This window comes from Marmota marmota, unplaced genomic scaffold (assembly GCF_001458135.2).
Source record: "Marmota marmota marmota unplaced genomic scaffold, marMar, whole genome shotgun sequence".
Lineage (NCBI taxonomy): Eukaryota > Metazoa > Chordata > Mammalia > Rodentia > Sciuridae > Marmota > Marmota marmota.
In genome coordinates, this window is record NW_026000005.1 from 47,960,144 (window position 1) to 47,986,167 (window position 26,024).

A 26,024-nucleotide genomic window follows, 5' to 3' on the forward strand; every position below is an offset into this window, starting at 1 on the left:
AGGCAGGAGGATTGCGAGTTCAAAGCTAGCCTCAGCAATTTAGCAAGACCCTGTCTCTAAATAAAATATAAAAAAAGGCTGGGGGATGTGGTTCAATGGTAAAGCACCCCTAGGTTCAGTTCCTGGTTCCCTCTCTCCCCTAAAAAAGTGAAACCTTCATATTAATAGTAGTGTTTGATTTAAAAAAATAAATAAAGTATTGGTATTGTTTTTGTAATTTTTAAAATTTTTTTATCTATTTATTTATTTATTTGTAAATTTTTGTTTCCACTAATGCAATCACTGATGAGCTGTCTGGATTAAAAACAAAAATCACAGCACTATCCCTGTGAGTTCCATGCATGCTCTTTGTTAGAAGCGGTCAGGGTGGCTGCATTAATTTGTCAGCTTATTGATCATGTGCCATTTTCAAGCAACCTGGTTTGTGGGGGTCGGGAAAATGGTGGGTATGCTAGTGCTTCAGACACACTTGTCTTGGCGTGTCTGAATCCTGGTGTTTGTTTCTTTCCAGTCAATCATATTTGACGAGGTGGACCTGACGGATGCCAGTGTAGCTGAATCCAGCACCAAAAATGTCAACAATAGTTTTACGGTAAGACTCAGTCATACCTTTCTGATTCTTTACTACATTTGGCTTTCCTTTTTAATTTAAACAAATGCATGCAGACTCTTCAGCCTCTTGCATGCTTTTCTTCCTGATTGGAATGATTTATGGTAAATTTTGAATCTAATGCTGGAAATAATACTACGGTTGGAGAGTAATTGAGAATTTGGCACATATAAGCACAAAAGAAATTTTTAAGGAAAGTGTAGTTTACATTTAACAATTTGGTTGAAAGGTTTTTTTAAAAAAATGTTTTTGTGAATTTGTGGGAAATTTGGAAAATGGAAAAAAAATGTGTTAAAGCAATTGAAAAGCAGCCATAATTCAGCCACATAAGAATGTTAATGTTTTGGTGTATTTCTCTTCTTTATTACATTTAAACTGTTTCCCTTCCAAATTTGTGAAAGTTATGTGGTGCTTTCTGCAGAAGTTCTGAATGCACAAGCTCAAGTGCTCCTCTCACTCTTCAGAGATAAACAGCTTCTTACTGCGAAGCATTTGCCACTATTTCTTTCTTTCTTTCTTTTTTTTTTTGAGAGAGAGCGAGAATTTTTTAATATTTATTTTTTAGTTTTCGGCGGACACAACATCTTCGTTTGTATGTGGTGCTGAGGATCGAACCCAGGCCGCACGCATGCCAGGCAAGCGCGCTACCGCTTGAGCCACATCCCCAGCCTTTGCCACTATTTCTGTACATCTGTATTTTTACTTACATGTGCTCTGAGATAGACTGATTTTTTTTTTTTTTTGGTGCCCTTTTTTTCCCTCTTGACGTTTTTGATGGCTATTTTCCCATGTCAGTTGATCAAAATGTGTAACATATTATTGTTTTTTTAAAATAAAAATTTTTAAATACCTGTATTTTATTTATTTTTATGTGGTGCTGAGGATCAAACCCAGTGCCTTGCATGTGCTAGGTAAGCAGTCTACTACCTCTGAGCCACAACCCCAGCCCCAAAATGTGTATCATATTATTAATGGCTATATAGTTTCCCCTCCCCTGCCCTCTTTTCTTTCACTGGGGATTGAACCCAGGGCCTTGTATTTGCCAGCCAAGCACTTTACCACTAAGCCAAAGCATTCTTTCCTCTCCTTTCCTTTGCTTTCACCTTCAAAGTGAACCCCGAGGTGCTTTACTACTGAACTACACCCTGAGACCTTTTCATTTTTTATCTTGAGACAGGGTCTTGCTCAGTTGCTTGAGGTCTTGCTAAGTTGCTCAGACTGGCTTTGAACTTGTGATCTTCCTGCCTCGGTTGCTGGAATTATAGGCATGTATACGTTGACCAGCCATAGCATTTTCTTGTATGGCTTGATAATCTTGGCTTCATAAGCTGACTTTTGTCATCCTGTGTAAGGGATGACTCTGATTTCAGCATTAGAACTCTAAAATATTTTTATTAAGCTCTCTCATCTAGACATAAAGTGTCCCCTAATTTCCTAATTTGAAAGTTTTTTTTTTTTTTTTTTTTTAATAACAATCAAGGTGGGTAATTTCTCTCCTGTTTAGGATCTGACATTTTGGATTAATGTATTTTCAGGTAATTTTAGGTTATGCTTTATCTATTCTTTTGTAAATTGATTACTGACATTGCTGATAGGAATGGAGTTCTCCCTCCTCCACTTAAACTTCTTCTCATTTCATGTTGATGTAGCTGCTCTCTGGGTTTTACTTTGTGGCTTATCAAGTTGGTCAAGCTTTCTGTTTATTCCTTATTTTACTTGGAGTATTTGTACTTTTTCTCTGTTAATTTTATCATTTACTTACTGGTTGGGGAGAGGCAATTTAAGCCATGTAAAATGGATTATTCTTTGATTTGTGTTTTTCAGAGTTTTTAATAGGAACAGGTGTTGCATTTCATTGTAGTCTGCAGGGCATTAATTTAGATGTTAATTTAGTTTTAGCCATTTGAACATTTTCTAATAATAAATTGTTCTTGGTAATGTTAAATGTTAACTTCCTAACTTTGTAGAATATTCCCATCAGTACATATACTATCCTTTGAGGTAGGAGATGGGTTTTGTTGAGTTTTGATTTAAACTTGCCCCACAAAATTGATGGGGCAAGTTTAAATCAAAATTTACGTGCATTTATGTGTTCTGGAACATTTTAATAGCTTTGGGATTGGTTGTTTCTTGAAAGTGAGAGGGAAGTCAGGAAGACTTGTCAAGGAGGTAAGGCTGTGACTTGATTACTTTATCTATGTCTTTGGTTAGATCCTTTTTTCATTATGAATTTTATTTGGTTAGCTTGCTTTTCTTGTCAGATTTCTTAAAATCTAGCATTTTTGTTTTATTTTTAAACAATTCAGTTCTTGGATTATTGATCAATTTCATTTTTCTATTTTCTCATTTGGTTTCTACATTTACGAGTTGGTTTTTCAGCTTAATTTTCTTTTTTGCAATTTATTGATTGGCTTATTTTCATTTTTTTATCACATGAATACATACATAAATGAAAACCTGAAGGGCTCTCAATTTAACTGAGTGCCTTTCTATTCACATTCCAGAAATTGTATTTTTCTCTCAATTATTAAGGGCAAATAATTTTTCTGATAATTTTAAAGTATATAAATATAAAATGTAAAATCACCTCTTATTATCCAAAGATAATCAGCAGTATATTTGGGTTTATAGCATTTCCACAAAAGACATTTTATGAAATATAGTTTTTAGTTTTCTTTCTTCACTTCGATTAATTTATTATTATATCCTTCAAAATTCTATTCATATTGAATATTATTTTATCAGAAATATATGCTTATTTTTCAAAATATATCTTTTTAATTGTAGTTGGACACAATATCTTTTATTTTATTTTTATGTGGTGCTGAGGATTGAACCCAGGGCCTGGCACATGCTAGGTGAGCGCTCTACTTCTGAGCCACAACCCCAGCCCCTATATGCTTATTTTTACCTCTTTATTATTGGAATATTCCTGTTTTTCCCATCATACACTGCACTGTGTTCCACACTTGGACACAGTTTCTTTTATGCCTTTCCGATAATTTCTATAGTGAGCTTTCTTAGAATAGAATTCCATTTAAGGTAAGCATGAACTAAGGGAATTCATGATAACTAGACCAGCATTTCAGAAGACACTTAAAGGGAATCCTAGACCCAGAAGAGAAACAACTATAAGAGCATATGAAAGAAGAAATTCCACTAGAAGAGTAGTAATGCAAATGACAAATAATAAACAATCAATATTATCAATAGAGTAAACCATCAAACTTCTAAGATTAATGACAGGAAGAAATGAATATATAATATTCAGAACAATCAGTAGAAAAACAACAAAATGACAGGAATGAGTACATACCTTTCAATAATAACCTTTCCATAATAACATACCTTTTATTTCACCCACCTCCTTTTCTTTTTGTGGTACTGGGGATTGAACCCAGTGTAGGGAAGTGTTCTACCGCTGAGCATATCCCATCCCTAATAACATAACTTTTAATAATAAGTAAATGATATTGGGTTGGAGATATAGTTCAGTTGGTAGAGTGCTTGCCTCGCATGCACAAGACTCTGGGTTTAGTCCTCAGCATCCTAAAAATAAATAAGTAAATAAATAAATGAAGGAATTTTTCTATATTCTGCTGGAGTGACACATAAATAGTCCTTTTTTTTTTAAAGAGAGAGAGAGAGAGAGAGAGAGAATTTTTAATATTTATTTTGAGTTTTTCGGTGGACACAACATCTTTTATTTTATTTTTATGTGGTGCTGAGGATCGAACCCAGGGCCCCGCGTATGCCAGGCGAGCGCCTTACCTCTTGAGCACATCCCCAGCCCAATGGTCTTAATTCTCTAATGAAAAGATGTGGACTGGTTGAATGGATTAAAAAACAAGACCCAATAACATTCCGCTTGTAAGAAGCTCACTTCACCTACAAAAGTGAAGGATGGAAAATGATATTGTAAGCAGTTAGAATCCAGAAGCAAGCAGAAGTAGCTATACATAAACAAAATAGACTTTAAAACAAAATCAGAAGAGACAAAGAAGGTAACTGTGTGGATCAAAGGAATAGTCATAAACATGTACGCACCAAACATCAGAGCATGTAATTTTATGGAAGAAACACTACTAGACATAAAGGGAGAGGTAGGCTTCAAACAATATTAGTGATTTCATTTCCCCATTCTCTAGTAGATAGTTGTTTTTGTTAGCTTTTCATTGCTGGGACAAAACACCTGGGAAAAACACCTTAAAGGAGGAAGGATTTATTTTGGCTCAACTGTTTCAGAGGTTTCAGTCCATTGTTGTCTGGCTCCATTTCTTTGGACCTGAGGTGAGGCAGAGAATCATGACAGAGGAAAGCTGCTTAGTTAATGATAGCTGGGAAGCAGAGAGGCAAGAAGGGGCTGGGGATAAGATATAGTCCCCAAGGGCGTATCTTTAGTGATTTATTTCCTCCAACCTGGTCCTACTTCCCAAAGCTTTTACCATCTTCAAGTAGTTCATTCTGTTATCAATGGATTAATCCACTGATAAGGTTAGAGACCTGGTAATCCAATTCCTTCCCCCAAAGCCCCACTTCTGCATCGGAGACCAAACCCTCAACACATGAGACTTTGAGGGACGTTTCAGATTCAAACCACAACAGTGGGTCATTCAGACCCCCCCCCCCCAAAAAAAAAAAAATTTTAATCAAGATACATCAGAGTTAAGTTACACTATTGATCAAATGGACGTAACAGATATCTACAGAATATTCCATCTAACAGGTGGAGAATACACATTCTTTTCATCAGTATGTGGATTTTTTTCGGAATAGGCCATATATTAATTTAAAAGCATGACTTAAATAATTTAAAACAATTGAAATAATTTCTTGCATCTTACTTAATCACAGAGAAATTGCAGAGTAAAAACATGGAGATTGAATGACGCTATTGAATGAATAGAGGGTCACTGAAGAAATAAGAAGAGAAGTTAAAAAATTCCTGAGTCAAATCAAAATAGAAACACAACAGCAGATTCTGTGAAATACAGAGAAAGTAGTGCCAAGAGAGCATTTTATAGCTATGGGTATGCACATCAAAAAAATAGATCTTAAGTAAGTAACTTAATGATGCTTCTCATGGTCTTGGAAAGATAAGAGCAAACCAGTCTCAAAATCAGTAGAAGAAAAAAATAAATCAACATCAGAGCAGAAATAAGTGAAATAGAGACTAAAAGATTAATACAAATACAAAGCAATAATGAAAGGATTCAATGTTTGAAAAGATAAATAAAATTGATAAATTTGCTAAACTAACCAAAAGAAAGGAAAGTTCTAATGAATAAAATAAGAGATGAAAGAGGAGGTATGACAACAGAAATTCAAAGGATCATTAGAGTATATTTTGAAAAATTCTATGCCAGTAAACTGGAAAACCTGTGAAAATGGACAAATTTCTAGACACATATGACCTTCCAAAATTGAACCAACAGGGCTGGGGATGTGGCATGCGTGCGGCCCGGGTTCGATCCTCAGCACCACATACAAACAAAGATGTTGTGTCTGCTGAAAGCTAAAATAAATAAATAAATATTTTTAAAAAATAACTGATAAAAAATATGAGTATATTAAAAAAAATGGAACCAACAAAATATAAAAACCCTTCAGTAAAAAACTAATGAGTAAAATCTAATGAGGTTGAAGTAGTAATAAGAAGTCTCCAGTCAAAGAAGAACTCAGGAATGGATGGATTCACTGCTGAATTTTGACAGAATTATAAAGATCTAATTCCAGTGATTCTCACTCAAACGATCCCATAAAATAGAAGGGGAAGGAACTCTTTAAAATTCTACCAAGCCAATATTACCCTGCTATCAAAACCTGAAGGACACTTACACAAAAAGGAGAATTATGAAACTATACCCTGATGAAATAGATGCAAAATTTCCTAATAAAATAACTTGCAAATCAAATTTAGCAGCATATTAGAAAGATCATAGAGGGCTGGATTGTGACTCAGTTGTAGATTGCTTGCCTGGCATCCACAAGACCATGGGTTCAGTTCCTAGCACTGTGACAGGGATCTCATTTTTTGCTGAGTGTGATGGCATATGCCTGTAATCCCAGTAACTCATGAGGCTGAGGCAGGAGGACTGCAAATTATAGGTTAACCTCAGCAACTTTAGCAATACCTGTCTCAAAATATAAAAATCAAACAAAATAAACAAAATACTCCAAAGGTCTGGGGGTATGACTCAGTGGTAGAGTGTCCCTGGTACAAAAAAAAAGTACACCACAATCAAGTTGGTTTCATTCCAGAGTTGCAAGGATTGTTTGTATAAGCAAATCAATAAACTTTTAATACAACACATACATAAATCAAGGATAAACATCACTTGATCATCTCGATAGGTATAGACAAAAAGCCTTTGATAAAATTCAACATGCCCTCATGACAAAGGTGTGAAAAAAACTGTTGCTCACCTGCAACCCCAGCTACTTGAGAGACTGGTGGACTTGCTTGTCTTCCTGTTTGTCAAGAATGAAGTGCAGCTGTGATGAAGCTGGATGCCGATGTCACCTTCAAGCTCTAAGCTGGGTGGCGGGGGTGAGGGTGGGAGGGAGTGTGGTGTGGGAGCTTGTCTGCATTCTCTTCTTCAAGTGCAGCTGTACCTCACAAGGCCAAGAACACAGTAGATGAGGGAGTTTATGAGCTTTGTGCCCCAGCCTCTGCAATAACATGACACAGCCCATTGCCCTGATCAGTGAAAAGAAGGCTGGTATGTAATTGCTGGGTTGGACTTAGAATGTACACTAGTTCATATTCCTAAAGGAAAGCACATTGTCCTCTAAACCTTAGAAACATTGTGCATTACAGTTTTAGAATGTATCTGTCACTTTGATAGTATCAAAATGGTAATTTGTTTTAGTTCAGAACATAAGAGTAGCTGGGGTTACAGGTTTGTGCCACTGCACCTGGCTAAACCTAAGTATTGAGTTTTATTTATTTATTAAAAATATTTTTTCCTGAATATTGAGTTTCAAATTTAAGTTATTTTATCTTTTCATTTCAGGATTTTCTTTTCTCTATCTTTTTTAAGGTTTCAAGTTCCTTTCCAAAGTCCTCAGGCTTGTTATTTTCTTGAATTTATTTAGTGTATTTATTTTAAAATCTGTCTGAAAACTCAAATATATTATACAGCTCTTTGTGTTGTTTTTTTTTTGTGTGGCTTTTTTTCCTTTGGTCTTTATTCCTGATATGCCTGGTATTGTTGGTGGACAGAAATAAATATATATGTGTGTGTATGTATATATGTGTGTGTGTGTATGTATGTGTGTGTGTATATATATATATAGATATATTTTTTTTTTTTTTTGTAGTACAGGGGATTGAACCCAGGGCATTGTGCATGCAAGGCAAGCACTCTACCAAACTGAGCTATGTCCCCGGCCCCAGAATTTTTTTATGAAAAATTGTTTGGATGATTTTAGGCTCAGGTTGATGGTATCTTCCCTCAGAGATTTCCTCTTGTATCTGGGAAGACAGGGTAACATAGCAGCAGGTTACCTTAAGTCCACTCTGAAGTAGAGGTAATTTGAAGTCACTTTTTTCAGCTGACTTCAAGTTCCTCTGCTTCTGTGGTACACTCCCTCTGGGCTTGCTTTCTGTTGGGCTTCAAGTTCCGGTGCTGTGATATTACACAAGCTCTGCCTAGCTTCTTAGCCTCTTTGGTTTCTACTTAAGAATCATGATTGTCCTAGTTTAATTTTCTCTGTGTCTTGTCACTCCATGGTATTTAAGCACCTGACATTTAAGGTTAGTCATGAAATGTGAGAAATGTTAGCTCCCATTTACTTGAATGGTGATGTTTTTACAATAGAGAATGGCACTTGGCTTTCATCTGTCATAAATCCTAAGATTTACTGCTTAGTCCTCTGAAGGTCTTATTTTTTTGTTGACTTAGTCACGGGCTTTGTCTTGTTGTTTGGGAACTCTCCTTGGTTTTCATTCATTGATTCAGCAAGTAAATTTTGAGGGCCTTTCTGGGCTAACACACTGTGCCCCATGCTCAAGGTCCAGAGGTGAGCAGATGTGGAGTGGAGTTCTTTTCCTCAAACTTGTGTCCTTTTAGGGGATCAGAGAGGCAAAAGTAGGTAGTAGAGGGACCAAAGACTCTTTCTTTGAATATCCAGAGTCTGTATTTCCTTTTCTAGATACAAGTTCCTAGAGAGCAGGACTAGTGTTTGTGTATATATGTGTGTGTGTGTGTGTGTGTGTGTGTGTGTATATTTTAAATATATAATTATATGTATATACACACCATTGATATAAGAAATATATATATAACACCCTGGAAGTACAGAACCTTGCAAGGTAACAGGGCTTAATGGCAAAGACTCTGAAAGACAGGGTGACTCCCAACGCCTCTTACTAGCTGATGATGTTGGGCAAGTTGCCCAAGGAGTCTGAACCTCAGTTTCCTCATCTGAGAAATGGGGTAAATAATAGCACCTGCCTTTAGGATTGTTTTAAGTATTCATTTGAATCACTATCATGTAGGCATGATAGTGTTTGCTATTACCATGTGATGATAGGCACTCTGATGTTCAATACCAAAATAATAAGCCAAATTAATTTTATGACATTTGTTATTAGTTGGAAAAATTACTTTTAGTTTGGTATTCTTACATTGTACAACTTTGTGTTTGTTGCATAATACTTTCTCACTGGACAAAATCACTACAATTGCTTCAGATTTTTCTGGACCTAAAGCAGTTGGCTGTATTATTACCCCATGGAGCTCAGAAGCAATTGCAGTTTAGTTAAACCTTAAAGACAAGTTTTATTGGAATGTGCTTGAAGCGTAAAATCATTTCAAAGAGTCTCATTCTGCCCACTTCAAATAGGGCCATAGAGATTGAGTGGCTCCTCCTTTCTTCCTTGATCAAGGGTGTCTGGTTTTCATGTGCCCCCAGCATTGCCCACCCTGACCCATGCCTGCTGGAGCCCAGCCTCTTTCTTTCTGGAGAATGCCTTGTGTGCATATGCCTCGTTTTTTGGCGGGCTTTCTCCCCAGTATCTCCCTGAGGACCCTGCCCATTCCTCAGCAGTAGTGAGACCACCCACATAGACCTCTGTCCCGTGTCATCAGGAAGTGGTTGCTTGCCCCTGCATGGCAGTGCTTCTCAGATCTGGCTGTGCCTGAGCATGCTCTGGAACCCAGGGAGGTTTCTGAATTTCCCCCACTGACTCTGAAGATTTGTAAATTATAAGTCTTTCAAAGCTTTTTGGGATTTGGGGTGCTTCCAGATTGGGGCCCCTCTGAGGGTACTTGAAACCAGTGATGGGATGTTCAGTTAGCATAAGCTCTTGGTGACTTATGCTCTTGGCCACATCTTCTCCTGATGTCTTGAACTGGAGGCCAGGGATTCTCTTTGCAGCTTGGAGTCCCCAGTGCTCTGCCATTTGGAATGACTATATGCCTCAGTGAGGCTAGCTGTAGGTCCTGTTGCCCCTTTCTGTTCAGTGTTGTGGAGAGAATGTGGGATTGCCCTTTCCGTGGGGAGCCCCGCTGAAGAGATGCTTGTTTATCCCTCAGGAATTTAGGAACCATTTACTGACTGGGCTACCTCATTTCTGAAATGAAACAAATCAATTGGAAAAGGTGAAAGTTCTAAAAACATTTGTTTTCTGTTTTTCTACAATCCTGTGTTATGGCAGATTCTGTACTGGGTACCTGAAGGGTATACAGGGTGGAGAAATGTGCCCTATGCTCTGGGAGACTTCTTAGATGGGAAAGAAATAGTTGTAGTGGCTCTAAGGAGCAGGACAGCAGGAGGTGCAAACAAGCAGGAGAGGTGAGAAGGAAGCTTCTGGAGGCCGAGGCTTCCGACAATAGGGGCCCAGAGCACTCCTTCACTCGGGAACCCACAATGCTGGCTTTCCCAACCTGTGTGTGTCAAATTATGACTTTAAAGGAAATTTAAAATGGGAGGAGATGTGCCCCATCTCCTCTGTAGCTCAGTGGAGGTTTTATGTTCTCTTCTTCAGATTTTTTCATTGGGAAACATTACATTACATTTTGTGTTGTATTCACATTGGTGTATGTATGCTTTTGCATTCTTTATTTGCTGTTTATTATAAGCTTTACTATTATGAGTCTCTGTGAATCATTATAGCAAGAGATGCTTCACTGGGTGAAGTGTCGTACTTTACCAGTTCAATTGTATTGACTCTGTTTAGTTGAAGATATGTCTGAAAAGCATCTTGGATCAAGGGAGGGATACTTGGGCTGCAAGTGTGGCATCCCTACCAAGGAGGAGCTTGGCCCTCTGCCCAAGTAGGGGCAGCTGGCCCTATGAGCAGCCTCCACTTGTACTGTGCTCTTCATTCCGTCACCTGTCCTGCAGGCTGGGGAGATGAACTTCTTACTGCTTCAGGTAGTACTGGTGTGTACCTCCATTTCCAGGAAGGAATACTTTCGTATTCAGCATCTGCTTACTTTACATTATTTTAGATCATCATAAATAGAACTTTCTTGTGTCCTAACTCTGGGAATCTCTGGTTAGTATGTTACAGGCCTTTAAAAAAGGAGTTGAAGGATCATACTGGGTTTAGTGATGGGCATGGACAGACCAGGGGGTGGTGGAACACGAGAGTGGAAAGTTGGGTGGAACTTCTGTCATTAGGTGGCTTGGCCTGGAGAAGGTAGAGGGCAGTCCTCAGGTGAAAGGGCAAAGGAGGCCTGAGTGCACGCACATGTGAGTTGAGCGGCTGGATTGAGGGAACAAGAGGCTGTCGAAAGAGGACAGAAAATGAGGTTTCAAGCTGGGCGCAGTGGTGCACGCCTGTAATCCCAGCGGCTCAGGAGTCTGACAGGAGGATTGCAAGTTCAAAGCCAGCCTCAGCAAAAGCGAGGCACCAAGCAACTTAATGAGAACCTGTCTCTAAATAAAATACAAAATAGGGCTAGGGAATGTGGCTCAGTGTCCAAGTACCCCTGAGTTTAATTCCCAGGACACCCTACCGCACCCCCCCAAAAAAAAGAAAAAAGAAAGAAAATGATGTTTCAGTTCTTGTTGGTGTTGTATAATAACAAAAAGAATGAAAGGACCTGTCCTTGGTTTGCTTTTAATTCTAGGAAAATGAATTGGACAAAAGATGTTGTCTGAAAATGAGGGTGTTTACACTCTGAGTTTAATGAAAATTAAGTTTAGGATGTATATGTCTAGAGGGTGTGGTGCAAGTGGGTTCTTGTGTCTGGGTTAGGACTCCTTCTCCCCAGGTAACACCGTTGACATTGTGCATGGCACTCCGACGCTTTCATGTGGTCTGTTGTGAAGAATGTCTTCCTTGTCAGTGCTGTGACTTCATCTAAGTCCTGGTTTCCTCATCTGTGCAGTGGGGTAAAGACAGGGTCTGACTCAGGCTTTGGGCTTGCACAGCAGTGCCTGCTGTATGTTCCTAGTTTTCATCTCCACTGCTCCTTGTCTCTGCTGGCAGGAAAGCAACAGGGTTTAACTTGTTGACACTTAGTACTTATTCTGATTTATAGGTATTTCAAAGAATTTCAAATGAGACCAACTAGTAGGTAGTATTAAAATGTAGCATCTGTGGCTGAAGAGTGGTTATCATTAGTTATTCTCCTTAAGAGTTGTATTGGCAGGGTCCTCCAAAGGGACAGCACCAATAGAGTGTATGTAATCATGAGAGGGGATTTATTAGATTGGCTCTCATGATTGGCGGCTGTCCACAATGGCTGTCTGCAGACTGGAGAGCTGGAAACTGGTAGCTGCTCAGTTCAAGAAGCTGGAAGCCTCGAACAAGAGGGGCTAATGATGCAGCCCCAGTCCCAGACTAAAGGCCTGGAAGCCCCTGGAGTGACACCAGAGCAAGTTTGCATTCAAAGACTGAAGAATCTGGTGCCTGATGTCCTGGGCAATGGGAGCAGCAAAAACACAATCACTCAAGAAGAATCCAGCTTGTGCATGTGTGGGCTTCCCTCTTTTTCTGCTTTTCATTCTACTTGGGCCCCCAGCCTGCTGAATGATCTTCTCCACATTCAGACCAGGCCTTCCCCCTCAGCTCACTGATCCACACGCCAGATCCTCTCTGCAAGCACCCTTGTAGACACACCCAGAATTGTGCTTTACTAATTTTCTAGGCATCTCTCAATTCAGTTAAGTTGACAGCCAAGATTAGCCATCACAAGTTACTAGGCTTTAACCAATAAAAACAGTAAAAATAAAATTTAAAGGAAACCAAATGTAATTGAGCCTAGAAGATGCCTTTGTTTAATTGCTAGCTGAATAGCAAGCTCTCTAATGGATTGTTTTTAGTTGTTTTAAATCATATCAATTTGGCTTCCATACTTGTGGAATGAATGAGAGTTCTCTGGTTGGGCAAGTCTGTGGCCCTGAGTTTCTCAGCTGTTTCCCGCAGACGTCAGCCTGTTGTATGATCAGGGGTGCTCTGTTGGTGAGGAACTGTGACCTTTATCCAGATTTTATTGTTGGTTTTCCTTCTCAGCTTGTTTGGCTCTCACGTATTTCCTTAGCAAAACCCCTAAGCAGTCACTTTGGCTTGAAGAGAGGAAAAACTATAATTGGCAGATTTCCCTGCACAAAAGACTCCCCAGTTCCTGTGACTCCAGCCTTGGTCTGGGATGGAGAGAGCTGCATTTGTGGGTGCCCAGAGTCCTCTTGAGTGCAGAGCATTTTGGCTCTGCTGGTCTGCAAGGCCCCCTACCCACTAGGATAGCAGCTCTGTCTCTTGGCTCTTTGTTACAAGTGAGCCCTCCCTGTTCTACCTAGTACAGGATTCCAGGGGACCTGACATCATGTCCAGTGTGTCAGCTCTCAGCTGTGGGATCATGGGCACCTTCTTTTTATGTCTTTATCTTCTCGCCTATGCACTGGAACAACACCACCCAGCACAGTGGTGAGGCAAGTAGAAGGTGCCAGCAAGTACCTGGCACAAGGTAGATGCAGAGCGAATGAAATGCTATGAATGTACTGACCTGCTATGGACAGTGGCAGGAGCCTGGTAGAGCCCCGCAGTAGGACTTTACTCAGCGCATTCCATGCTTTATAATCGGCTCTGTGCTTGCCCTTTCAAGAAGCAAGAAGAAATGGGAACTGGGCCAGATTGGTGGCGTGTGTTTATTAAGTGTGGGGTTTAGTGGAAGGCAGCACTACTATCTGTGGAATAGCTAGTTGGAAAGCCAGGTCCTCCACGTGGAGTGAGGGTCTTTCTTAAAGTCATTTCAGACAAAGAAGATGCTGGCCTGTCCAGGCATCAGGACTGGTAAGCGGTAGAGCCCACTGCGGTGATCTTGAGTCTGGGGTGAGACTACCTGTTTGGACTGTGTGTTTAAATTAATTATTGGTGGGGGTTGGCATTGGTGAAAGCTAAGCTGTTTCACCAAACTGTTGTGTGTGCATGTGTGTGCAAATTGTGTGTGGGTGTGTTTAACACTTGTTATACTTATTTATTTATCAATGGCAAAGAAAACAAGAAGTGGACAGTTGAAATCATCATTTGATTCTAGAACTTCTATAAATAAAAGAGTTTTTTTGAGAGAAGACATGGTGGAGAAGGTTCATGGATCTGAATTAATGCCTAGGGAATTAATAATCATAGTCACTTTTTACCAGTGTTCTTTGATAAGTGTGTCAGTGGTGACTGAGCCAACTCCTGTCTTTTTTACCTTGGAAGTTAGAAATATGGCATCATTCTTTAGAAAATGATGTGAAAAAATTCCCTACATTTCCTGTCCCAGAATAAACTGAGATTTCAGAGTAGATACAGTGTTAGATCTTTTTATTTTCTTGAAACAACTTGTTAACAAATTCTGATACTTCATTGCTCTGTGGTAGGGGGTGGTGCTGTTTATTGACTCAGCATTTTTCCCCTCCACAACTGAAGGACTGGTTTGAAATACAAACTAAAAAGTGAAACATGTGACCATCCTTGCCCCCCCCCGCCCCCACTCGCCCACTTTTTTGTAGATAGGCTAGGACTTGTCGGTCNCCTAGAATTAAAAGCAAACCAAGGACAGGTCCTTTCATTCTTTTTGTTATTATACAACACCAACAAGAACTGAAACATCATTTTCTTTCTTTTTTTTGTAGATAGGCTAGGACTGTGGTCACTAGATCTCTGTGTGATGTGGGGGTTTGCCCTTCAGATAGCATGGTGCAAAATGTGCTTGGTGCAGGGCCACTCCCATGGCTGGGCTGGTCTACCTCCAACCCTGCTGGACTTTGTCTTAGAAAAGTTGGCACCACTTTCTCTGAGGGTAATTGTTCATTGGCCACAAAGATCTGAAGAGGTTGGGTCACAATAACCAGATGTTTGGAAAATAGGAATGGGGATGTCCCACACTCTGTCCTTCGATTTCTTTTGTCAAAAAGAGAGGGCTGAAGGGACGCTGACCTTGGGGGTAGGCCTTTGGTGTTTGTGCTGTACCTGGAACTTACTGGGTGCTGGACTGCTTCCTGTGTGTAAAGCAAGGGCCCAGGTGCAGCTGATCACTCAGGCTGCTGCCAGCTGGACTCTGACTGTTCAAGGAGTGAACTTTATGGCTTGCTTTATTTGTAGAAGTGTCTAATCTCATAAGAATAGACTGTGTATTTGTTGTACCCAAGGCCTACGTGCTGATTTGTCCAGGGCAGTGCCAGCTCATACAACCTGTTGTAGATGCTTTAGCACTTAACTGATTTTTAGTTCCCACTTTCACTTGCATACATTTCCTGGCTTGGATGGTGAACTATATGGTCATGTTGGTCATTAAGAGAAAAGGTTTATACTGTTCGTTAACAAATGTTCCTGTGCACTACAACATATTGACACTAATAATATTTTTGCAGCTTAATTGAGGTTTAAATGCTATACAATAAACTGCAATATTTGAGGTATCTGACTTGATAGGTTTTCTCACATACACATACTGTCAGCACAATCAGGATAACAAACATTTTCTTCATTCTGAAACTTTCCTTGTAATCTGTCTTTTCTACATTCTTCCTGTGCAGATATGGATTGGTTTTCTGTCATTGTAGGTAATTTGATTTTTTAAAGAATACTAAATAAGTTGAATAATACAGTATGTATTTTTCTTCTTCATTGTTTTTTACTTTTTGGTCCCTGGGGATTGAACCCAGGAACACTTAACTACTGAACCACAGTCCCAGTCCTTTTTTTTTTTTTTTTTTTAATACTTTTATTTAGAGACAGGGTTTTCTGGAGTTGCTTAGGGCCTCACTAAGTTGCTGAGGCTGACTTTTGAACTCACGATCCTCCTGCCTCAGCCTTTCGAGCTGTTGGGATTAGAGGCATGTGCCGCTGTGCCTGGCTCTGTCTGATTTCTTTGGCTCAATATAATGGTTTTAAAGGTTTTCACATTGGGTATATCAATAATTTGTTCCTTTTTATTACTGAGTGGTAGTCCTTTGTATGACTACTCCAGTTCATTTACCCTGTTCATGGGCCTTTGGGTAGTTTCCAGTTTTAAGCCATTATAAATAAATCTTCCTTTTATATATTTGTATACAGCTCTTTTTTTTTGAAATTTTTTAATATTTATTTTTCAGTTTTTGGTGGACACCACATCTTTATTTTATTTTTTTCTGTGGTGCTGAGGATTGAACCCAGCACCCCGCGCATGCCAGGCGAGCGCGTTACCGCTTGAGCCACATCCCAGCCCCTGTATACAGCTCTTTATGTGCACATATGTTTTAATTTTTCTTGGGTAATATACCTAGTAGCAGAATTCCTGTGATATATAGTAGGTGTGTGGTTAGCTATTTAAGAGACTACCAAACTGTGGTTGTTCCATTTCCTCCAGCAGTGTGTGAGAGTTCCAGTTGTTCTATGTCCTTGTCAACACTTGGCATAATCAGTATTTTTAATTTTAGATATCCTAATAAATATGTGGTGGTATCTCACTGTAGTTTTAATTTCCATTTTCTTGACTAATAACATCATATGCTTTTTGGCCATTTGTTTATCTTCTCTTATGAAATGTATGCTTGAATTATTTGTCAGTTTTTATATTGGATTTGCTTTTTTTACATATTCTGAATGTAATTTTTTGTTTGCTATCTGTGTCATGAATGTTCTCCCTAGTCTGTGGCTCGACCTCTCTTGTTTTCTTTTTTTTACAGTACTGGAGATTGAACGCAGGGCCTTGTGTCTGCTAAGAGAGCTTTTTCCCAGTGAGCTACATGCCCAGCCTTTGACTTTTCTTAATGACATTTTTAGGTGAATAGGTGTCTTTTGATGAAATTGAATTTGTCAGTTTTTCTTTATGGTTAGTTCTTCTTGTGTTTTAGGAAACTTTGTTTAACTTGACATTGCAAAAATTTTCTTTTAGAAGTCTTGTAGTTTTAGGTTTTACAGTTAGGATTATGATTGATGCACAGTTAATTTTTGTGTGTGGTGTGAGTAAGGCATTGGTGTTCATGTTTCCACATGGATGTTCAGTTTTTCTAGTAGCACTTATTGAAGAGACATTTCATTCTCCATTGACTTACCTTGTCTCTTTGGTCAAAAGTCATTGGATCTTATATTTGCAAGTCTATAGACTTGCTATCCTGCTCCACTGATTCTTACTTTAACTGTACTTTCTTTAATATATTTTTTTTAATTGTCAGTGGACCTTTATTTTATTTACTTATTTAACTACACACACACACACACACACACACATTAGTTGTAGGTGGACACAGTACCTTTATTTTTTATTTTTATGTGGTGCTGATGCATGCTAGTGCCTCATGCATGGTAGGTGAGCTCTCTATCACTGAGCCAGAACCCCAGCCCCTATTTTATTTATTTATATATGGTGCTGATAATGGAATCCAGTACCTCACACGTGCTAGGCAAGTGCTCTACCACTGAGCCACAACCCTAGCCCCACACTTTCTTGATTATTATAGTTTGTAGATGAAATTATTGTTTAAATCAGATAGGATAAGCCTTAGTTTTGTTGTTCTTTCTTAAATTGCTTTGGTTATTCTAAATCCTTGGCATTTTCATATGAAATTTAAAATTAGCTTATCAGTTTCTATAAATCAGAACTGGTGCAGTTTTTTTTTAATATTATTTTTTTTAGTTGTATTTGGACATAATACTTTTATTTATTCATTTTTATGTGGTGCTGAGGATCGAACCCAGGGCCCTGCACTTTCTAGGCAAGAGCTCTACCACTGAGCCACAACCTCAGCCCAAGCCACAACCCCAGCCCCTGGTGCAGTTTTGATTGAGATTACATTGAATCTATAGACCAATATGGGGAAAATTGATATTAATAATTGAGTTCTCCAGTCTATGAATATATTTTTCTATTTAGATCTTCTTTAATTTCTCTCAGCAGTGTTTTATAGTCTTTCATTGTAGATGTCCTTTGTTATATTTGTTCCTATGTAGTGTATGTTTTGTGCTCCTGTGAGCTAAATGGAATTTATAACAATTTTATTTCTAATTGCTGCTAATATGTAAGAATAAAATGGATTTTATGACCTTGTAAAATAATCTTTATTAGTTGTAGTGGTTGTGTAGATTCCTCAGAAATTTCTATATGAATAGTTATATCATCTGCAATTAGGGACCATTTTACTTCTTTCTTTCTTTTTAAATATCTTTTATTTCTTTTTCTTGCCATATTGCAAAGGAGAGGACTGCCAGTGCAATGTAGAACAGAAATGGTGAAAGCAGTAATCCTTTCATTTTTTTTAAAAACATGGGTGTTTTTTTTTAATTTATTTTTTAGTTTTTTAGGTGGACACAATATCTTTACTTTTTATTTTGATGTGTAGTTGAGGATTGAACACAGGCCCTGTGCATGCCAAGCGAGCGTGCTACCTCTTGAGCCACATCCCCAGCCCTTTTTTTAAAATCTTAACAGAAAACCGTTCAATCTCTCAATTTCAAATATGTTAATTGTAGATTTTTTTTGTATATATCTTTTATCAACTGTGAATGTTCTTTTTGTTAAGAATTTTTATTATGAATGGGTGTTGAATTTTGTCAAGTGCTTTTTTGTCAAAATTCAAATTTTGAAGCGATTGGTCTTTCTCCTTTATTTTATTAAAATTGCAAATTAAATGGGTTGATTTTCAAATTTAAGCTAACCTTGTATTCCTTGGGTAAACCCTTTTTACTCTTGATGCTACATCTTTTTATTTATTGATTGATTCAATTTGCTATTATTTTGTTAAAATTTTTGCATGTAGGGCTGGGGTTGTGGCTCAGTGGCAGAGGACTTGCTTAGTATATGTGAGGCACTGGGTTTGATCCTCAGCACCACATACAATGAATGAATGGATGGATGGATGGATGGATGGATGGATGAATGAATGGTATTGTAGTGGGGCGAGGTGGTGCATGCCCATAATCCCAGCAGCTCAGGAGGCTGAGGCAGGGGGATCTCAAGTTCACAGCCAGCCTCAGCAATGGCACGACACTAAGCAACTCAGTGAGACTCTGTCTCTAAATAAAATAAAAAAATTGGGCTGGGGATGTGGTTCAGTGGTTAAGTGCCCTGAGTTCAATCCCTGGTACCAAAATTTTTTTTTTGCTTTTTTTTTGCATCTATAGCCATGAGGGATAATGATTTGTAATTCCTCTCCCCCGCCTTTTTTTTTTTTTTTTCTTTCTGTCTCCTCTCTTTTTGTCTTTTCACCTTTTCACCTTTTCAGGTTTTCATACTTATTTTAAGCTGGCTTTACAAAATACATAAAAATTGAGGGTAAGCGTTCACCCTGCTCTTTTCTGACAAAGTTTGTTTAAGTTTGGTGTTATTTCCTTCTTAAATGTTTGCTAGAACTTACTAGTGAAACTATACTTACGGAGTTCTCTTTTGGGGAAAGTTTTTGATAATACCTTTGGATGTTTTTGATAATTAATATCTTAAGCGGGTCTAGTCTGTTGATGTTTCCTGTCTACACTGACACTTTCTGCACCCTCTTCCTCTTCCCATTGTCTTGTGCTTGTTAGAGGTGTGAAGTTTATGAGAGCAAGGATGTCCTGGGACTTGGTCTGTTTTTATCCTAGCACCCCGGGGCAATACCTAGTGCAGAGAAGCCATTCTGTAAATGTTTGTTGAGTTAATTGGTTTGTTGTTGCTGTGTATCTGTTCCTTGGCATCTCTGGGAAGATGTTCTCTCTTCTCCACCCACAGGGAACTGTGCTGTAGCTGTATCATGTCAAAGGGAGATAGTTCCAGAGTCAGGCTGGACACTCTCAGCTGCCTGCAGGCCAGGCCCTCCCATTATGGCTCTTTAGACTCCTGTTTATGTGTCCATAGCCCTGGTAGGCAGGCCTTTGCCAATGGGAAAAAATATTTTAAAATATTTTTTTCTTTCTTTTAAAATGTTAAGTTTTATCGTTGACGAGGCTGGGGTTTTGGCTTAGTGGTATAGTGCATGCCTAGCAAGTGCAAGGCCCTGGGTTCAATCCTCAGCACCACATAAAAATAAATAAATAAAATAAAGGTATTGTATCCAACTACAACTAAAAAAAAATATAAAAATGTTTTATAGTTGGAATGACTCTTTATCTTTTTACAAAGTTGTTGAAATACCAGGGAAGCTGGGAAGCCAGGATCCATGGCGCATGCTGGGATCCTTGGCGCATACCTATAATCCTAGAGGTTCTGGAGGCTGAAGCAGGACGATTTTAAGTTCAAAGCCAGCCTCAGCAAGTTAGTGAGGCCCTAAGCAACTTAGTGAGAACCTGCCTTACCATGAAAAATAAAAATAAAAAGGGCAGGGCAGCCAAGTGTGGTGGCACACACCTATAATCCCACGGGCTCAGGAGGTTGAGACAGGTGGATTGCGAGTTCAAAGCCAGCCTCAGCAATGGTGAGGCACTAAGCAATTCAGTGAGACCCTGTCTCTAAATAAAATATAAAATAGGCTGGGGATGTGGCTCAGTGGTTTAGCACCCCTGGGTTCAATCCCAGGAAGCCCCCCAACCTCCCTGCAAACAAAGAAGAATAAAGAAAGAAATACCAGAGGAATAAGGAAGCCACTGTAAGCTTGGTTAGAAGAGAAGGATAAACTGTCTCTGATCATCTAACTAGCAGGAGAAAGGTGGGTGGTTATAGATGAGGGAGGATTTTCCTGTAGGCACTTGATCTTGTGTATGGTTACCTGCCTTCCTGGGAATATGGTCTGAAATGCCCCTTTCTGGATAGTTTAAAAATGATAGTGGCTGAGGCTGGGGCAAGTGGTAGAGCACTTGCCTGGCATGTGGGAGGCACTGGGTTTGGTCCTCAGCACCACATAAAAGTAAACAAAATAAAGGCATTGTGTCCATCTATAACAAACAAACAAATAAATAAATGGAAAATGACAGTCCCTGAACTGAGTGCATGAATTAATTAGGGAGTTAAAGAGGACAGGGTGGTTTGGGTTCCATCTCTCTCTCCAAGTATACTGTTGTAGGTATGTATTCTACCTAGGTCCCTAGATCTAGAAGGGGTCTCTCTACCTACTTACCTTTCTACCTCTTAACTGGGGGCTGGATCTGTGTGCACCTATGGCAGCTGCAGAGAGGCCCAGGAATTGGGATCTTCCTCATCAGAGGCTAGGAGGGACAACTCTGTTTCTCACATACCTGTTCCCTTCCTGGTCGAGTCAAAAGGACAGTCTCTGTGTTAGTTTGAGTGCTGAGTTTATGTGCCAGCACACATAGTTCCTTGGCCATATGGTCATCAGGCAGTTGGCACAGCCAGCCATAGTATGCTCTGGACAAGACCACTTGACCAACTGTATTCTGGTCTAGTTTTGCCTCCTACAGGCAGTAACCTTGACAAGTCACCCGTGGTTTCAGTCAGGTTTTTGTGGCCATGACCAAAAGACCTGAGAAGAATAATGTAAAAGAGGAAAAGTTCATTTTGGCTTATGGTTTCAGAGGCTTGGTCCATGGTCATCCAAGTCCATAGCTTTGGGTCCAGCTCAGGATGTGGCAGCCAGAAAGGAGAGAAAGAGAGGGAAGGAGGGAGGGAGGAATTGAGGATCTCTACTTATCAGGGACAAAATGTAAGCCCCAAAGGCATGCCCACCACTGACCTATGTCCTCTAACCACCCTGTCTGCCTAGAGTTACCACCCAGTTAATACACATTAGTGGATTAATCCACTGCTTAGGCTGAAGCTCTCATAATTTAATCATTTCACCATTGTCTTACACATGAACTTTTGGGCGATACCTTATACCTAAACTGTAACACTTGTTCTTTCTGGGGCATCCATATTCCTCATGTGAAAGGAGGTTAGAACAGATGGACTTCAGTGACTGGCGCTTGCCATGATTCTGTGACCCTTAGACGGATCTTGAGCAGGACCATCAGATGACTGTGAAATTTTGAAGATCAGTGCCTTGCTTAGATGGTCCCTGCCTTTTATTTTCAGTCCTTTAGCTTCGCCTTGAAACTTTTATGTTTTAATATGTTTTTCAAAGAAGACATTAGCAGTATGTTTGAAGATTCTTTCTTTAGAAGTGGTTGAGGGTTGGGATGAGGCCACCTTACTGCAGCATATCTCTATGCTGACCTGGGGCTGCCCAGCACCCTGGCTTTCCTGGCTAGGGAGGTGGTGAGGGGCTGGAAGGACTCCCACTTTGGATTCTGCCCCTGCCGTTCTAATAGTTTTTCAGGAGCACCGAGAGCACCTCACCTGGGTAGTAGCATGATCTCAGAGACATGGTTGGTTTCCTAGGTAGTTGGACTTCCAGAATGGAACACAGTGAGGTTGGGGAACATGGCAGTCCTCAGATGGCAGTATAGATTGTTGTAGCTTTGCATGTGGAAAAGGGTTAGGGTGTGTTAGGGAAGTTGTGTTGAAGTATATATTATTGTATTTTTAATATTTGTAAGGTTTTTCATCTTAAATTACTTATTAAACATGCATACACACTCAGTTTTGAGGTGTGACCCTTTGAGGTAATAGGAAGGTTACATTTTGTGTTTACGGAGAATGTGCTAACTCTGTACAAGGCATTCAAGGGTTTATCTGGGAGCAGAACAGAGACTCACCTTTACAGAGCCAGAAGGAGAGAAGGGACAAGGTGGACATTTCTTCTTTATTTAACTTCTCCAGATCAAATTCTCTGTATACCCTTCCCAAGATGTGTACTAACAATAATCTAAATAAGAGGTTAGCAGCAGTTTTTTTTTCTAAAAGGGTCAGATGTTTTAGGCTTGTGGATTGTGGGGTCTCTGTAGAGAGCTCTTTTGCTCTGCATTTGTATTACAGCTGCATGTAGTGGCATGGACAGGATTTAAATGAGCAGTGTGACTGTGTTCCAGTGAAACCTTGTTTGAAAAGCAGGTGGCAGCCTGTGATTTGCCATTGCTGACTGCTGTCCTCAGCTAGCTGTTCTCAGTGTTGTAATCTTGGTTGTCCTGCTACTCTGTTAAATCAGAGTCTCTGGTGTTGCTGCCTGTGTGAGTTTAGAGATTTCCATGCTGGCCTAAGGAATTAAATTTAGTCATTTTACCCTGGACACTTGGGGGATTAAGACTCCATTTCTGTGCCTTGGTTTTCTGTATGATGAGGAGAATGGTGCCTCAACTCAAGATTATGTTTGAGGTGTTTAGCAGAAAACCCAAGTAGCAGTGGCTTAAATAAGGTAGAGGTTTATTTTATTTTTTTCCACAGAAGAGATCATAGGCCAGCAGGCTGGGGCGGGGCTGGTGTGGCAGTCATGGTGGGCCAAGACCCAGGCTCCTGCCTTCTTTCTGCTCAGCCGTTCTTAGGAGTGAAGGTCCCCTCTCAAGGTCACCAGGTGGCTACTGTAGGAGCCAGGCAAAGATCAGTCAGGGCTGTGCTGAGTTGCCCTTTGGAGAACTCTCTTGGAAGCCCCTAGCCTGGCCACATCAGCTTCTGACCGCCTCTGTGGTGGCCATGCCTGGTGAAGGGCAATTGAGAGCAAGATCAGCTGGTGAAGAGGGCGAGTAGGCACAGGGAGTAGTTGTCCCAGATGTTGATATTTTCAGGGGAAAAGAAAAAGGCATAGATACATTTGAAAATACCTTTTACTTTAGACAATTTGGAAAATACAGAAAATCAGAAGAAAATCTTGCAGTCCCATCACATGGGATGTGAACTAGCAGTCGTCTAGATTATGTGTGTTCTGCCTTAAAAAAAGTGTTTTTAGACACAATTATGTAATATAAATATGCCCCTTCCATTTCCCCCCATTTTTTTTGTTGTGGTAAAATATGTGTAACATAAATGTTACCATCTTGGCCATTTTTAAGAGTACAGTATAAATATGCCCTTTCATAAATTCTTAATAAACCTTGTTTGGTAGCTATTCCATGGTTTACTGAATCACTGAAAGTATTGAGTCTAAAAATAGCCTATTTTCCCAAGGGTGGACAATCAGCAGATGCAGTTGTTCTTCCCGCTGTGCTCTGGGAAATGCCATTGCTTATAGATTGACCTCTAGTGGCCAGAAAAGTGGGTGGTGGGCCCTGGGCTGCAGAAGTTGCCTAGGGGACCCCCCCATTTGTTAATTATTAAGTAACCGTTGATGCACTCAAGGTATGCAAATTCACCATCAGATAATCCAAGGAAGAATGGATGAAATGTGAAAGTATGGTGGCTGTCACACTTAAGGCCAGAGCACCCCTCTCCGTCGGGGCCCTTCAAGCCCCACTGTAGGGAACTTTGCTTACAGTTCATTATCACTGGCTGTTAATAATTTAGCTATGAGGTGTCTCTCCAAAGCTCATGTGTGAGACAATTCAAGAAAGCTTAAAGGCCTTAACTAAGGCCAAGAAAGTTATGAAAGCCTAACAGAAGCAGTACATCAATCTTCTGATAGGGATTAACTGGGTGGTATTTGTAGGCAGGTAGGTTGTGACTGGAGGAGATGGGTCATTGAGGGCATGCTTTTGAGACATATATTTTGTCCTTGGTGAGAGAGCTCACTCTCTCTCTCTCTCTTTGCATCCTGATGCCATGTCCTAAACTGCCTTCTATCACACATCTCCACCATGATGCCTCATTTTGGGGCCAGAACAATGCAGTTGGCCATCTGTGGATTGAGATCTCTGAAACCACGAGTCCCTAATAAACTTTTCCTCCTTTAAAATTGTTCTTGTCAGGTCTGGTTACAGCAGCAAAAAAGCTGACTGAAACAGTGGCACTCCTAGGTGTTTCAGCTTCTTGGTCCTCTGTGTAGTGAATACATGACTTTCTGCTACTGTTTTTCTTTTCTCTTTTGAGTGCTGGGGATTGAACCCAGGGGTGCTTTACCCATGAGCTGTATCTCCAGCCCTTTTTATTTTTTATTTTAAGACAGGGTCTCACTAAGTTGTCTAGGGCCTCACTAAGTTACTGAGGCTGGCCTTGAACTTGCTGTCCTCCTGTCTCAGCCTCCCCAGTCATTGGGATTACAGGTGCGTGCCATTGTACCTGGCTGCTGTGTGTTTTTCTTCTGGGGAGGACACTGCCCAGCTGCTGAAAACTGAGGCCACTAGCCACAGGATGGGGCCAGTCAGGTTCAGAAACTAACCCTTGGATTTGAGACCTTCCATCTCACTTTTTCCTCCTCCCAGCTCAATGTTTCTGCAAGCTCTGCCTTGGAATTGCTTATTCTGTCTTTACTATTCATGCACTTTGCCCCTTATCTTTACAACTCAGTGGCAGGGATTTCCATCCATCAAACTCCTTTACTTTGTGTGTGTGTGTGTGTGGGGTGGGGTATTGGGGATGAACCCAGGGTACTCTATTGCTGAGCTATATCACTGGTCCTTTTCATATTTTATTTTGAGGTAGGGTCTTAGTAGGTTGACAGGTTGCCCTTAAACTTGATCCTTTTGCCTCAGCTTCTGGAATAGCTGGGATTCTAGGTGTGCACCATGGCGCCTGATTGCTTCTACACTTTTTTAAGCAGCAAAGTTCTGAATTACTGTAGTATTTCCTTATATAGCCTTAAGAATTTTACTTTTTAAGCCAGGTGCAGTGGTGCATGCCTGTAATCCCAGCAACTCGGGAGACTGAGGCAGGAGGATCACAAATTAAAAGCCAGCCTCAGCAATTTAGGGGAGGCTCTAAGCAACTTAGCGAGACCCTGTCTCAAAACATTAAAAGGGCTAAGGATGTGGCTCAGTGGTTAAGCACCCCTGGGTTCCATCTCTGCTCCCACCCACCTCCACAAAAAAGAATTTTACTTTTTTTTTTTTTTTTTTAAAATTAGGATTGCCGTTGTTTTCTTAGTGCTTGATTATATGGTATAGGGGTTTGACTGCTCCAGTTCATCTTTTCCCATGAGACTTCTTGTTATTTTTATTGAATTCTTTTGTAAAATGTAAGGGTTTTCAAGCATTTAGATATTGTTATACAAAAACACTTGTAATGTTTTACTGATGCTAAGCTTCTTTTAAATTCCCTTTTTTATACAAATAACATGCTTACTACAAATAGTTAAGTGCATATAACCCAAACAAACAAAA

General features: G+C 39.9%; 1 protein-coding gene across 5 annotated transcripts in view; it reads left to right on the forward strand.

The window, feature by feature from the left end:
• Positions 1–26,024, forward strand: part of Dgkd (diacylglycerol kinase delta) — a 97,080-nt gene that overhangs the window by 28,093 nt on the left and 42,963 nt on the right. For 3 of the 5 annotated variants that reach the window (XM_048808765.1, XM_048808766.1, XM_015481592.2), the window contains one exon: positions 512–592. In XM_048808765.1, coding sequence (XP_048664722.1) covers positions 512–592 — 81 coding nt within the window. Of the gene's footprint in view, positions 1–309; positions 329–505; positions 593–26,024 lie in introns of those variants that run through there. The other 2 variants (XM_048808767.1, XM_015481593.2) reach the window with 2 other exon arrangements.